This window comes from Salmo salar, chromosome ssa15, assembly GCF_905237065.1.
Source record: "Salmo salar chromosome ssa15, Ssal_v3.1, whole genome shotgun sequence".
NCBI classification, from domain to species: Eukaryota; Metazoa; Chordata; class Actinopteri; order Salmoniformes; family Salmonidae; genus Salmo; species Salmo salar.
The window spans coordinates 3,473,383-3,488,829 of record NC_059456.1 but is presented as its reverse complement, the minus strand read 5'-3'; the positions used below and the strand labels follow the sequence as shown (position 1 = coordinate 3,488,829).

Below are 15,447 nucleotides of genomic sequence, written 5' to 3'. Positions count from 1 at the left end.
ATACCGTACCTTCTCAGGACACAGACTCTGTGAGACATACGAGCTCAGACAGGTTTGGTGTCTGCCTCCAGCAGATAGTACCTTCTCAGGAACAACTCTGTGAGACATACGAGCTCAGACAGGTCTAATGGTGTCTGACTCCAGCAGATACCGTACCTTCTCAGGACACAGACTCTGTGAGACAGTCGAGCTCAGACAGGTCTAATGGTGTCTGACTCCAGCAGATACTGTACCTTCTCAGGACACAGACTCTGTGAGACAGTCGAGCTCAGACAGGTCTAATGGTGTCTGACTCCAGCAGATACCGTACCTTCTCAGGACACAGACTCTGTGAGACAGTCGAGCTCAGACAGGTCTAATGGTGCCCGAGAGGATGTAGTGTTACCGCCAACCAACAGCACGGTCGGTGAAATGACATGTAGAATTAATCAAATCAAATGTTATTTGTCATGTGCTTCATAAACAACAGCTATAGACTAACAGTGAAACGCTTACTACTGACAGTCCCAACAATGCAGAGAGAAAAAGAGAGAAATAATAGAAAAATAGAATAATAATAACACAAGGAATAAATCCACAAAGAGTAACAATAACTAGGCTGTATACACAAGGTACCAGTACCGAGCAGATGTGTAGGGGTATGAGGTCATTGAGGTAGAGATGTACATATAGGTAGGGATAAAGTGACTAGGCAACAGATAATATACATTAACAGCAGCTAATGGGATGAGTCAAGAGTTATTGCATAAAGGGTCAATGCAGAAAGTCCGGGTAGCTATGGTTAACTATTTAACTAACTAGTTATGGCTTAGTGGTAGAAGCTGCTCAGGCTCCTGTTGGTTCCAGACTTGGTGAATCGGTATCCCTTGCCGTGTGGTAGCAGAGAAAACAGTCTATCACTTGGGTGGCTGGAGTCTTTGACAATGTTTAGGGCCTCCCTCTGACACCACCTGGTATAGAGGTACTGGATGGCAGGGAGCTTGGCCCCAGTGATGTACTGGGCAGTACGCACTACCCTTTGTAGCACCTTGCGGTCGGATGCCAAGCAATTGCCATACCAAGCGGTGATGCAGCCAGTCAAGATGCTCTGAATGGTGCAGCTGTAGAACTTTTTGAGGATCTGAGGGCCCATGCCGAATCTTTTCGGTCTCCTGAGGGGGAAGAGGTGTTGTTGTGCTCTCTTCACGAATGTGTTGAGGTGTGTGGACCATGACAATTCCTTAGTGATGTGGACACCGAGGAACTTGAAGCTCTTGACCCGCTCCACTACAGCCCCGTCGATGTGGATGTGAGCATGCTTGGCCCTCCATTTCCTGTAGTCCACGATCAGCTCTTTTGTCTTGCTAACATTGAGGGAGAGGTTGTTGTCCTGGAACCACACAGCCAGGTCTATGACCTCCTCCCTGTAGGCTGTCTCATCGTTGTCGGTGATCAGGCCTACCACTGTTGTGTCGTCAGCAAACTTAATGATGGTGTTAGAGTCGTGTGAGGCCACACAGTCGTGAGTGAACAGGGAATACAGGAGGGGACTAAGCACGCACCCCTGAAGGGCCCCTATGTTGAGGATCAGCGTGACAGATGTGTTGTTGCCTACTCTCACCACCTGGGGGTGACCCGTCAGGAAGTCCAGGATCCAGTTGCAGTCCCAGGGTTCTGAGCTTAGTGATGAGCTTGGAGGGCACTATGGTGTTGAATGCTGAGCTATAGTCAATGAACAGCCTTTTCGCGTAGGCATTCCTTTTGTTCATGTGGGAAAAGGCAGTGTGGAGTGCAATAGAGATTGCGTCATCTGTGGATCTGTTGGGGCGGTATGCGAATTGAAGTGGGTCCAGTCATCCGGAACAGACGGTTCACTCATGAATGGTTCAGTGTTGCTAGCCTTGATGCGAGCATAGAAAGTATTTCGCTCGTCTGATAGTCTCTCATCCCTGGACAGCTCGCGGCTGACTTTCCCTTTGTAATCCGTGATAGTTTGCAAGCCCTGCCACATCCAACGAGTGTCAGAGCCAATGTAGTAGGATTCGATTTAGATCCTGTATTGACGCTTTCCCTGTTTGATGGTTTGTCGGAGTGTGTAGCGGGATTTCTTATAAGCGTCAGGATTAGTGTCCCGCTCTTGTGAATGCGGCACCTCTATCCTTTAGCTCAGTGCAGATGTTGCCTGTAATCAATGGCTTCTGGTTGGGATATGTATGTATGGTCACTGTGGGGACGACGGCGTCGATGCAGTTATAAATGAAGCCAGTGACTGATGTGGTACACTCACCAATGCCATCAGATGAATCCCGGGAGCATATTCCAGTCTGTGCTAGCGAATCATTCCTGTAGCTTAGCATCTGCTTCATCGGACCACTTCTGTATTGAGCGCGTCACCGGTACTTCCTGTTTGAGTTCTTGCTTCCAAGCAGGAATCAGGAGGATAGAGTTATGGTCATGTTTGCCAAATGGAGGGCGAGGGAGAGCTTTGTATGTGTCTCTGTGTGTAGACTATAGGTGATCTAAAGTGTTTTTGCCTCTGCACAGGTGATTTGCTGGTATAAATTATGTAAAAATGTAAAAACGGATTTCAAATTTCCTGGATTAAAGTCCCCGGTCACTAGGAGCGCTGCCTCGGGATGAGCATTTTCTTGTTTGCTTATGGCCCTATACAGCTTGTTGAGTGTGGTCTTAGTGCCAGCAAAAACTCTCTTGGTAAATAGTATGGTCAACAGCTTATCATGAGGTGTTCTAACTCAGGAGAGCAGAACCTCCAGACTTCCTTCCTTAATATTAGAGATTGCGCACCAGCTGTTGTTAACAAAGAGACACACACCTCCTCTTGTGAGCTTCCCCGACATTGCTATTCTGTCCTGCCGATGTATAGAAAGACCAGTTAGATTTATATTTACCATGTCTTTGTTCAGCCACGACTTGGAGAAATATAGGATATTACAGTTCTTCAGATCACGTTGATAGGATAGTCTCGAACGGAGATCATCCAGTTTATTCTCCAGTGGTTGCACGTTCGCCAATAGAACGGAGGGTAGAGGCGGTTTATCCACTCTCCGACGTAGTCTCGTCAGGTATCCTGCACGTCGGTCTCTATAACACCATCTCCTCCTTCTTCGAGGGTCGGGGATTTGGGCCTGTCTTTTGCGTCCGAAGCATTGAAGTAGAAGTCCTCGTCCAAACCGAGGTTAGTGATAGTTGTTATGATGTCCAAAAGCTCTTTCCGGTCATAGGAAACGATGGCGGAAACGTTATGTTTGAAAAAAAATTATATCAGCTAAAAAAATATTTTACAAAATAGCACAATTGGTCTTGAGCCCGTAAAACTGCTGCTATTCCCTCCAGCGCCATTCTAGAAACTAGGTTCTAGCTACTGTGTACTAACTAGCTGCACAAGCAACAGTGGTTAACATAGCGCCCTGGACCAGAGCTAGTGCGCTGACTGGTATGTGACGAGCACGTTAACGCAGCTGGAAACTTGTCATCTCATCAACTCTAATACTGTATGTCCTGATATGCATGTTGTGTGTTTGTTTATCTGTACATATGTGCATATGTGTGCGTGTGTTCCACTCACTTGGAGTAGCAGCAGAATGAGGAAGTAAGCGTTGGCTATTCTCTGGAACTGTTCGAAGAGGTTGAGGGGCAGGAAGGTGAACGCGTTGTATTTAGACGTCTTAATGGCATTGGTCTGGAGGAGGGAGGGAGGGAGGGACATAGGAAAAGAGAGAAAGAGTAGGGAGGGAGAGAGGGACATAGGAAAATTAAGTGTGTGAGTAAAACAACATAACATAACATGATTTTAGAGAAACCATACATTGAGAAGCCAATGAGAACCCATTCATTGAGAAGCCAATGAGAACCCATACATTGAGAAGCCAATGAGAACCCATACATTGAGAAGCCAATGAGAACCCATACATTGAGAAGCCAATGAGAACTCACACAAACATGTTTTCTGAGTGAACTTCCTCATAGCTCTGTCTCTGCCTGGGCTGATGGCAGATCAGTGGTGCTGAATTAGCCTAACTCAATCAAGGTCAAAAAAGGGACACATTTCTACACTGAGATAGGAGGAAATGAAACCAACATGTTTTCCAACTAAGCAATGTGCAAGACCTTATAAGACGATACAAGACAATACAAGATGATACAAGACAAGACGAGACAAAATAATATAATCCAATAGAAGACAAGACAATAGAAGACAAGACAATTTAATACAAGACAATAGAAGACAAGACAATAGAAGATAAGACAATATAAGATAAGACAATAGAAGATAAGACAATAGAAGATAAGACAATATAAGCTAAGACAATAGAAGATAAGACAATAGAAGATAAGACAATATAATACAAGACGAACTAATATAAGACACTGGAAGACAAGACAATAGAAGACAAGGGATTTATTTAAGATACTCTTTGAAGGGGTAGTGTTTCAGATGTTTTTCAGACGATGGGCCGGGACTCCGCTGTCTGAAAGATATTTAATGAGAACCGGTAATGACACCACGTTAGGAGCTGTGTGCTGAGTCTAATGTGTGTGTGTGTGTGTGTGTGTGTGTGTGTGTGTGTGTGTGTGTGTGTGTGTGTGTGTGTGTGTGTGTGTGTGTGTGTGTGTGTGTGTGTGTGTGTGTGTGTGTGTGTGTGTGAGCCTCCTTTATTTCAGAACAGCTTGGTTTAAACGGTTAACAACTTCGGATCACTACACTCTTAGAAAAAAAGGTCCCCATAGGAGAGCCCTTCGGAGAACCCTTTTTGGTTCCAGGTAGAACCCTTTTGAGTTCCATGTAAAACCTTTTACACAGATGGTTCTACATGGAACCAAAAAGGGTTCTCCTATTTGGGACACCCCAAAAAAACTTTTTGGAAGAGTGTACATTCCAACGGCAGCATTTAGTTTCATTCCATTAGAAGCTAACTTCTCAGAGGTCAGGGGCTTGTGGTGCTGGCTACAGTCCTAACATAGAAGAACTGGATGTTTACATTATTCTGGTCTCAAAACTCAAGAGTTGTTCGCTAAGCAAGATAGATCTTGGAGAATAAACACCTGGGAATATGAGTGAGTGAGTGAGTGAGTGAGTGAGTGAGTGAGTGAGTGAGTGAGTGAGTGAGTGAGTGAGTGAGTGAGTGAGTGAGTGAGTGAGTGAGTGAGTGAGTGAGTGAGTGAGTGAGTGAGTGAGTGAGTGAGTGAGTGAGTGAGTGAGTGAGAGAGCTAGCTGTAGGGGGTTGATCTCAGTAGTAAACTAAAGTGTGTTTATAATATGAATGTAATCTGAAACTCTACAGTAGATGTCTGAAACAATGTCCTGCCCACTCAAGTCTTTGAACACAGTAAAGCCATCTGTTTATATCTTTACGTAAGGTCCACTCAACATGCTGTTTCCTGTGTAATGACTTATGTGAAATGCAGGAAGTGCTTGGCATGTCCACATGATGTTTCCTATATTACTCCCATGTAATGTTTCCTTTCTCCTGTAGTAATAGTGTGTGTAACTACCCAACCAGACCACCAGACACCATGACCCCTGGGAGGGAGCCAGCCACATGACAATAACCAGACAGTAACATAGTCTGGTCCCAGGCGACTGATATAAACTCAATACAGTGACATATATAGTCTGGTCCCAGGGGACTGATATAAACTCAATACAAAAGGCCTACCCAAACACACACAAACCAGGATGGTGAAACATACGTTTTACCCCTGTGAATACCATGTACACAGGCACCCTCATACACACACACTCAACTAAACTCACCGCATATCTGAAGGAGAGGTTATGCTCTCTGTCGTTTGCCCTCAGTTTCCTCTCCAACTCTGAGAGAACAGGAGACACAGACACAGACAGACAGACAGACAGACAGACAGACAGACAGACAGACAGACAGACAGACAGACAGACAGACAGACAGACAGACAGACAGACAGACAGACAGACAGACAGAACAGACAGACAGACAGACAGACAGACAGACAGACAGACGAACAGACAGACAGACAGACAGACAGACAGACAGACAGACAGACAGACAGACAGACAGACAGACAGACAGACAGACAGACAGACAGACAGACAGACAGACAGACAGACAGACAGACAGACAGACAGACAGACAGACAGACAGACAGACAGACAGACAGACAGACAGACAGATAGATAGATAGATAGATAGATAGATAGATAGATAGATAGATAGATAGATAGATAGATAGATAGATAGATAGATAGATAGATAGATAGATAGATAGATAGATAGATAGATAGATAGATAGATAGATAGATAGATAGATAGATAGATAGATAGATAGAGAGGGAAAGAGAGAGAAGGACAGAGAGAGAGAGAGAGAGAGAGAGAGGGAGACAAAGGGAGACAAAGGGAGAGAGAGACAAAGAGGGAGAGAGACAAAGGGAGAGAGAGAGACAAAGAGAGAGAGAGACAAAGCGGGAGAGAGAGACAAAGAGGGAGAGAGAGACAAAGAGGGAGAGAACAGGACAGAGGGAGAGAACAGGACAGAGGGAGAGAACAGGACAGAGGGAGAGAGAGAGAGAGACCCAGGAGAGCAACACAATTAGACCAAGCCAAATCAGGAGAAAACAAAGATAATTACTTGACAGTGTATACTGTAGTATTTTTTTTTTACTATATAGTAAGGTAATACTGCAGTAATAAAGAGTAAAACTGCAGTAATGTCTTCTCTGAACTGAGTGGCTGAGATGGGGAGATGGGAAAAGAGAAAAGGAGAGGACAGATGACGGTGTAGCCATTCTCTGTATTTTTAACTATGAAACATCATGAGGGACGGGGAGGTTGGTTGCCTCCTCACCTCTCTCTTTCTTCTTGGCACAGTCCAGCCCAAACAGCGTCATCTTCTCTGCTTCTTCATCTACCCGTGGTGTTTATCTGGGGAAAGAGAGACCAGGATATGTTGTAAACTGACGTACCATTCCATTCACACAATAACAATAACACAAGTAACACCTTGGCTAGACTATCATTGCGACTACCGTCACAGTGTGGAGCATGTATCTTTAAAAGTATATTGTTTATCCCAAATTGGTCCTGCTTCGCCTGGAGAGGTGGTTTTGAGTTTGTAGTCAAACTTACGTACGAGAGGTTGAATTCTCCCCAACAACCACACAGTTCAGTGCAGGGTATTTACTGTAACAGGGCTGGACTATGCTGCCATTTCATTGCTGTTAAATCATTTTCCATAAAGTGCTCTATGAGGTGTTCAGTACCCAACCCCATCTCTCTCTCTCTCTCTCTCCCTCCCTCCCTCCCTCCCTCCCTCCCTCCCTCCCCTGGGATGTGGTGAGTCAAAGGGAGGTGCCCCTTAAAATGGCCAGACACCCTCCCCATGGTCTGAACACACTCCAAATCTACTGCAATGGCATGTGTGTGTATTTTCACATGTTGAGTTAAAATTTCACATGTGGAACCATATTTTCACATAAAGGTAGAGCTGTTATCACCACAATGGGCTGTTATCACCACAATGGACTGTTATCACCACAGTGGGCTGTTATCACCACAGTGGACTGTTATCACCACAGTGGGCTGTTATCACCACAATGGGCTGTTATCACCACAATGGGCTGTTATCACCACAATGGACTGTTATCACCACAGTGGGCTGTTATCACCACAATGGACTGTTATCACCACAATGGGCTGTTATCACCACAATGGGCTGTTATCACCACAATGGGCTGTTATCACCACAGTGGGCTGTTATCACCACAATGGGCTGTTATCACCACAATGGACTGTTATCACCACAATGGGCTGTTATCACCACAATGGGCTGTTATCACCACAATGGGCTGTTATTACCACAATGGGCTGTTATTACCACAATGGGTTGTTATCACCACAATGGCCTGTCTGTATGCATGTCTGTGTGTGTAAGGGGGGCTGCTGTTCAGTATTCCAAGACAGGAAACAGACATTTTAGGATCCCGCCCCTCAGGACTGGCTGCCATGGTGACCTCAGCTCTGGATCTATTTATAACACACGTGTGTGTTTAAGAATGAGTATCTCTAAAACAGAGGCACAGAAAGTCCCCAGTCTGCTAAAATACATACACATCCACTCGTGCAAGCGCACACACACACACACACACACACACACACACACACACACACACACACACACACACACACACACACACACACACACACACACACACACACACACACACACACACACACACACACACACACACACACACACCTTCCAGTGTCACCTTCAACCCTACCAGACGGCTGTACAGCCCACTAAAACACTTAACAGTACATTTTCCATCCCACTATGGGGTACGTTGCCAAACAGGGCACATCATTAAAGCAGTGAGGGAGAAGCTGATTTTAACCAACCATACCCAATGTAGCTTTTTAAATGAGCTGTAAGAGAATGTCAACAGGAATATGATATTCCTCCAGTGTGATCATACTGTATAATCACATCCTTCATAAGGTCAGATTAGGTTTCAATTCTAGATGTTAAACGTTAACTTTTAAAACGTTAAGAATATTAAAGCTTGTGTTTTTGGCAAAATCTCTATATTTCCAGCCTTGACAGCCTCCACACACACACACAGCAAGACCACAGAGAGGCAAGGGTGCTAGGAGTGTGTGTGTGTGTGTGTGTGTGTGTGTGTGTGTGTGTGTGTGTGTGTGTGTGTGTGTGTGTGTGTGTGTGTGTGTGTGTGTGTGTGTGTGTGTGTGTGTGTGTGTGTGTGTGTGTGTGTGTGTGCTTGCGTGTGTGTGTTGGAGAGAGAGAGAGACAGAGACAGATGGAGGCCTTGTCTTTCTCCAGACCTGGTGCCAGTGAACCTTATGACTAAATACTGAACTGAACACTGAACTGAATGCTGAGGTCAAACGTATGACTGAACACTGAACTGGACACAGGTGTTTGTGTATACTTCTTCAAATAATGCCACACCGTGTCAGAACAACAGCAGAGGACCTTGTGAAGATGCTAGAGGAAACCGGTACAAAAGTATTTATATCCACAGTAAAACGAGTCCTATATCGACATAACCTGAAAGCTCAGCAAAGAAGAAGCCACTGCTCCAAACCGCCATAAAAAAGCTAGACTATGGTTTGCAACTGCACATGGGGACAAAGATCGTACTTTTTGGAGAAATGTCCTCTGGTCTGATGAAACAAAAATAGAACTGTTTGGCCATAACGACCATCGTTATGTTTGGAGGAAAAAGGGAGAGGCTTGCAAGCCGAAGAACACCATCTCAACCGTGAAGCACGGGGTGGCAGCATCATGTTGTGGGGGTGCTTTGCTGCAGGAAGGACTGGTGCACTTCACCAAATAGATAGCATCATGAAAGGAAAATTACGTGGATATATTGAAGCAACAATACAAGACATCAGTCAGGAAGTTAAAGCTTGGTTGCAAATGGGTCTTCCAAATGGACAATGACCCCAAGCATACTTCCAAAGTTTTGGCAAAATGGCTTAAGGACAACACAGTCAAGGTATTGGAGTGGCCATCACAAAGCCCTGACCTCAATCCCGTAGAAAATGTGTGGGCAGAACTGAAAAAGCATGTGCGAGCAAGGAGGCCTACAAACCTGACTCTGTTACACCAGCTCTATCAGGAGGAATGGGATCAAAATTCACCCAACTTATTGTGGGAAGCCTGTGGAAGGTGTATGTAATCTTCCGACTTCAACTGTAAATGTCTTGTCATTCTGAGACGTCATGTTCAGTTGATCTTAGTTCTGTCAACAGATAGCTGGACAGGAATAACACCTCTCTGCTGTTATCAGCTACCTGGTTATATTTAGACTTCTCTGTTACTGTAGTGTACTGTATGTATGTATGCTGCACTGAAGCTGGCCTTTTCCTGAGTGCAAATGCCGTTTGAGTTAGAGCTGCTTGAAGGGGAGCGGAGGAAGTAGAGTGGAGATTGCTAAGGGTGGCCTCCCCCGTATGGGCATGTGTGTGTTGTAGAGCGAGAGAGAGAGCGAGAGAGAGACAGAGAGGGAGACAGATGGAGGCCTGGCCTTTCTCAATCTTATGACTGAACACTGAGGTGTTTGTGTATACCTCTTCAAATAATGCCACATTATCTCTGGTGTCAGTCTTATCCTCACAGAAGGACACACTATCTCTGGTGTCAGTCTTATCCTCACAGAAGAGCACACTATCTCTGGTGTCAGTCTTATTCTCACAGAAGAGCACACCATCTCTGGTGTCAGTCTTATCCTCACAGAAGGACACTGTCACGTCCTGACCAGTAATAGGGGTTACTTGTTATTGTAGTTTGGTCAGGACGTGGCAGAGGGTATTTGTTTTATGTATTCCGTGGTTTTTTTGGGCACTGTTCTATGTTAGTGTTTTTCTATGTTCTGTCTAGTCTTTTGTATTTCTATGTTTAGTTAATTGGGGTTGGACTCTCAATTGGAGGCAGGTGTTTTCTAGTTGCCTCTGATTGAGAGTCCTATATATAGGTATGTGTTTTTTTAGTACTTTGTGGGAGATTGTTTCTTGTTTTGCTGTGTGTGCCTGACAAGACTGTCTAGTTCGTTTGTTGTATACGTGTTTATGTAGTTTTTTCCTTCTTTGTCCTTAATAAAGAAGATGAGTGTACATATACCCGCTGCGTTTTGGTCTCATCCCTACGACAACCGTGACAGACACACTATCTCTGTTGTCAGTCTTATCCTCACAGAAGAGCACACCATCTCTGGTGTCAGTCTTATCCTCACAGAAGAGCACACCATCTCTGTTGTCAGTCTTATCCTCACAGAAGAGCACACCATCTCTGGTGTCAGTCTTATCCTCACAGAAGAGCACACCATCTCTGGTGTCAGTCTTATCCTCACAGAAGAGCACACCATCTCTGGTGTCAGTCTTATCCTCACAGAAGAGCACACCATCTCTGTTGTCAGTCTTATCCTCACAGAAGAGCACACCATCTCTGGTGTCAGTCTTATCCTCACAGAAGAGCACACCATCTCTGGTGTCAGTCTTATCCTCACAGAAGAGCACACCATCTCTGGTGTCAGTCTTATCCTCACAGAAGAGCACACCATCTCTGGTGTCAGTCTTATCCTCACAGAAGAGCACACCATCTCTGGTGTCAGTCTTATCCTCACAGAAGGGCACACTATCTCTGGTGTCAGTCTTATCCTCACAGAAGGGCACACTATCTCTGGTGTCAGTCTTATCCTCACAGAAGAGCACACCATCTCTGGTGTCAGTCTTATCCTCACAGAAGGGCACACTATCTCTGGTGTCAGTCTTATCCTCACAGAAGAGCACACTATCTCTGGTGTAAGTCTTATCCTTGATTCCCAGTCTTTCACTGGACTGGACCAAAGTCAGGGATTCAATCAATGGCACATTGTCGAGAAGTGCACTGAAAATGTTGTGTTTCTATAAGAAAAGGCCAATCCATTTTTTATCCATCCCACTATAATGTAACAGTCTGATTGTTGAAAGCTCTATCCAGAGTACTAAGTGCTCTGCACCCCAGCTAAATGTCTTGTCATTCTGAGACGTCATGTTCAGTTGATCTTAGTTCTGTCAACAGATAGCTGGACAGGAATAACACCTCTCTGCTGTTATCAGCTACCTGGTTATATTTAGACTTCTCTGTTAATGTACTGTATGTACAGTATGTATGCTGCACTGAAGCTGGCCTTTTTCTTGAGTGCAAATGACGTTTGAGTTAGAGCTGCTTGAAGGAGAGCGGAGAAAATGGAGTGGAGATTGTGTGTGTGTGTGTGTGTGTGTGTGTGTGGGTGTGTTTCAGAAGACTAATGTGACTCCTTTACAATATTCACAACGGCTGGATAAGATGTCGCACCTCTTGAGTGTGCACTGTTACACGTTACAGGTACACACAATATCTACATTGCGGACCCATTTACACACTAACACACAAAGTGAGACACAATCTCTTTCTCTCTAAGGTACTTTTACGAAGTATGGTAAAACATAGCTAAAACCTGTAGCGACAGAAAGCCTTGATTATCTGCTGATAGTAGATCACAATAGAAGGAAGCCTTGATGACAGACCAGACCAGACCGCACCAAACCAGAACAGACTGGACCAGAATATAACAGAATAGAACAGACCGTTCCAGAGCAGACTGCACCAGAATAGAACAGACCAGATGGGACCAGACCAGACGGGACCAGAAACAGACTGGACCAGAACAGCTCCCACTGAAGGACTGAAAGGGAAAAAACTGTTTCGGGTTAAATGCCCCCGACAGAGCCGGGAGTACTACTGACCAACCAGACTCTATGTCAATACTACAGTACTACTGACCAACCAGACACTATGTCAATACTACAGTACTACTGACCAACCAGACTCTATGTCAATACTACAGTACTACTGACTAACCAGACACTATGTCAATACTACAGTACTACTGACCAACCAGACTCTATGTCAATACTACAGTACTACTGACCAACCAGACTCTATGTCAATACTACAGTACTACTGACTAACCAGACACTATGTCAATAACTACAATACTACTGACCAACCAGACACTATGTCAATACTACAGTACTATTGACCAACCAGACTCTATGTCAATACTACAGTACTACTGACCAACCAGACACTATGTCAATACTACAGTACTACTGACCAACTAGACACTATGTCAATACTACAGTACTACTGACCAACCAGACTATGTCAATACTACAGTACTACTGACCAACCAGACACTATGTCAATACTACAGTACTACTGACCAACTAGACACTATGTCAATACTACAGTACTACTGACTAACCAGACTCTATGTCAATACTACAGTACTACTGACCAACCAGACACTATGTCAATACTACAGTACTACTGACCAACTAGACACTATGTCAATACTACAGTACTACTGACCAACCAGACACTATGTCAATACTACAGTACTACTGACTAACTAGACACTATGTCAATACTACAGTACTACTGACCAACCAGACACTATGTCAATACTACAGTACTACTGACCAACCAGACACTATGTCAATACTACAGTACTACTGACTAACCAGACACTATGTCAATACTACAGTACTACTGACCAACCAGACACTATGTCAATACTACAGTACTACTGACCAACCAGACTATGTCAATACTACAGTACTACTGACCAACCAGACTATGTCAATACAACAGTACTACTGACCAACCAGACACTATGTCAATACTACAGTACTACTGACCAACCAGACACTATGTCAATACTACAGTACTACTGACCAACCACACACTATGTCAATACTACAGTACTACTGACCAACCAGACTCTATGTCAATACTACAGTACTACTGACCAACCAGACTCTATGTCAATACAACAGTACTACTGACCAACCAGACACTATGTCAATACTACAGTACTACTGACCAACCAGACTCTATGTCAATACTACAGTACTACTGACCAACCAGACTCTATGTCAATACAACAGTACTACTGACCAACCAGACACTATGTCAATACTACAGTACTACTGACCAACCAGACTTATGTCAATACTACAGTACTACTGACCAACCAGACTCTATGTCAATACTACAGTACTACTGACCAACCAGACTCTATGTCAATACTACAGTACTACTGACCAACCAGACATTATGTCAATACTACAGTACTACTTACCAACCAGACTCTATGTCAATACTACAGTACTACTGACCAACCAGACTCTATGTCAATACTACAGTACTACTGACCAACCAGACTCTATGTCAATACTACAGTACTACTGACCAACCAGACACTATGTCAATACTACAGTACTACTGACCAACCAGACACTATGTCAATACTACACTACTACATGGACCATAGCAAGACTCTATGACAATACCATGACAGTACTACATGGACCATGACCAGACTATAATGTAAATACTACAGTACTACTGAACAACCAGACACTACGTCAATGGACTCATGGTAACCTACTGACAGTAAACATAGACCATGGTAAATACTATACAGTACTAGACCAACCATGACTATGTAAACACTATGACAGTACAACATGGACCATGACCAGACACTATGTCAATACAAACAGTACCACTGATAAAACCAGACTCTGACTGTCAATCAGTACCACTGACCAACCAGACTCTATGACAATACATCATGGACCACTGACCAACACACTATGTCAATACACAGTACTACTGACCAACCAGACACTATGTCAATACTACACTACAGTAAAGCATGGACCATGGTAAAATACTATGACAGTAAAACACTATGACAGTAAAACATGGACCATGGTAAACACTATGACAGTAAAACATGGACCATGATAAAACACTATGACAGTAAAGCATGGACCATGATAAAACACTATGACAGTAAATCATGGACCATGATAAAACACTATGACAGTAAATCATGGACCATGATAAAACACTATGACAGTAAAGCATGGACCATGATAAAACACTATGACAGTAAATCATGGACCATGATAAAACACTATGACAGTAAATCATGGACCATGATAAAACACTATGACAGTAAATCATGGACCATGGTAAAACACTATGACAGTAAATCATGGACCATGGTAAAACACTATGACAGTAAAGCATGAACCATGGTAAAACACTATAACAGTAAATCATGGACCATGATAAAACACTATGACAGTAAAGCATGGACCATGATAAAACACTATGAATGCTACTGTTGAGTTAATTAATGAACTATAGGCCAGACACCGGTCTGTTATGACACGAAAGATACAGCTATGTATTATATATGGTGTTCCCTACAGGTTATAGAAAAGAGCAGCAGTTCTGTGCTATCAGACCCCAGTCCTGCCTGCCTGCCTGCCTGCCTGCCTGCCTACCTGCCCGCCTGCCTACCTACCTGTCTGCCCACCTGCCTGTCTGCCCGCCTGCCCGCCTACCTACCTGTTTGCCCGCCTGCCTGCCCGCCTGCCTGCCTGCCCGCCTGTCTGCCCGCCTGCTTGCCTGCCTGCCTGCAAAAACGCTACAGTAAATACTACAGTATACTACAGTCTGCGAAAACCCTACAGTAAATATAGTACAGTCCGCAAAAACACTACATTAAATATAGTACAGTCCGCAAAAACACTACATGAAATACTGCAGTATACTACAACCCCAAAAAACACTACAGTGATTACTTTAGTGTATACTAGTTTTCTTTAGGTACAGTATTTATAGAATAGTTAACTGTAAATACTAGAGTAAATACTACTAAAGTCCGCAAAAACAATACACTGATACATTTTACTTTATGGGTTGGTTATGTAGGCTTCTTCTAACCCATCACTTTCTACTACATATAATAATATGATTCAATTATATCTTTACATTAAAAACCAAAGTCTATCAGAATTCCAGTCACTCCAATAAATGTTATACACCTTGATCTTCAAGAATAGG

The 15,447-nt window shown here is 43.8% G+C and overlaps 1 protein-coding gene across 2 annotated transcripts in view; it reads right to left on the bottom strand.

The window, feature by feature from the left end:
- The window catches only part of LOC106570854 (phospholipid-transporting ATPase ID), a 42,606-nt gene that overhangs the window by 24,721 nt on the left and 2,438 nt on the right, over positions 1-15,447 (bottom strand). Inside the window, exons 2-4 of one of the 2 annotated variants that reach the window (XM_014143423.2) lie at positions 6,823-6,899; positions 5,756-5,814; positions 3,566-3,679 (exon numbers count right to left, since the gene is read on the bottom strand). In XM_014143423.2, the coding sequence (XP_013998898.1) occupies positions 3,566-3,679; positions 5,756-5,814; positions 6,823-6,865 (216 nt within the window). In that variant the 5' untranslated portion in view covers positions 6,866-6,899. The remainder of the gene's footprint in view (positions 1-3,565; positions 3,680-5,755; positions 5,815-6,822; positions 6,900-15,447) is intronic. The other variant, XM_045695365.1, reaches the window with a different exon arrangement.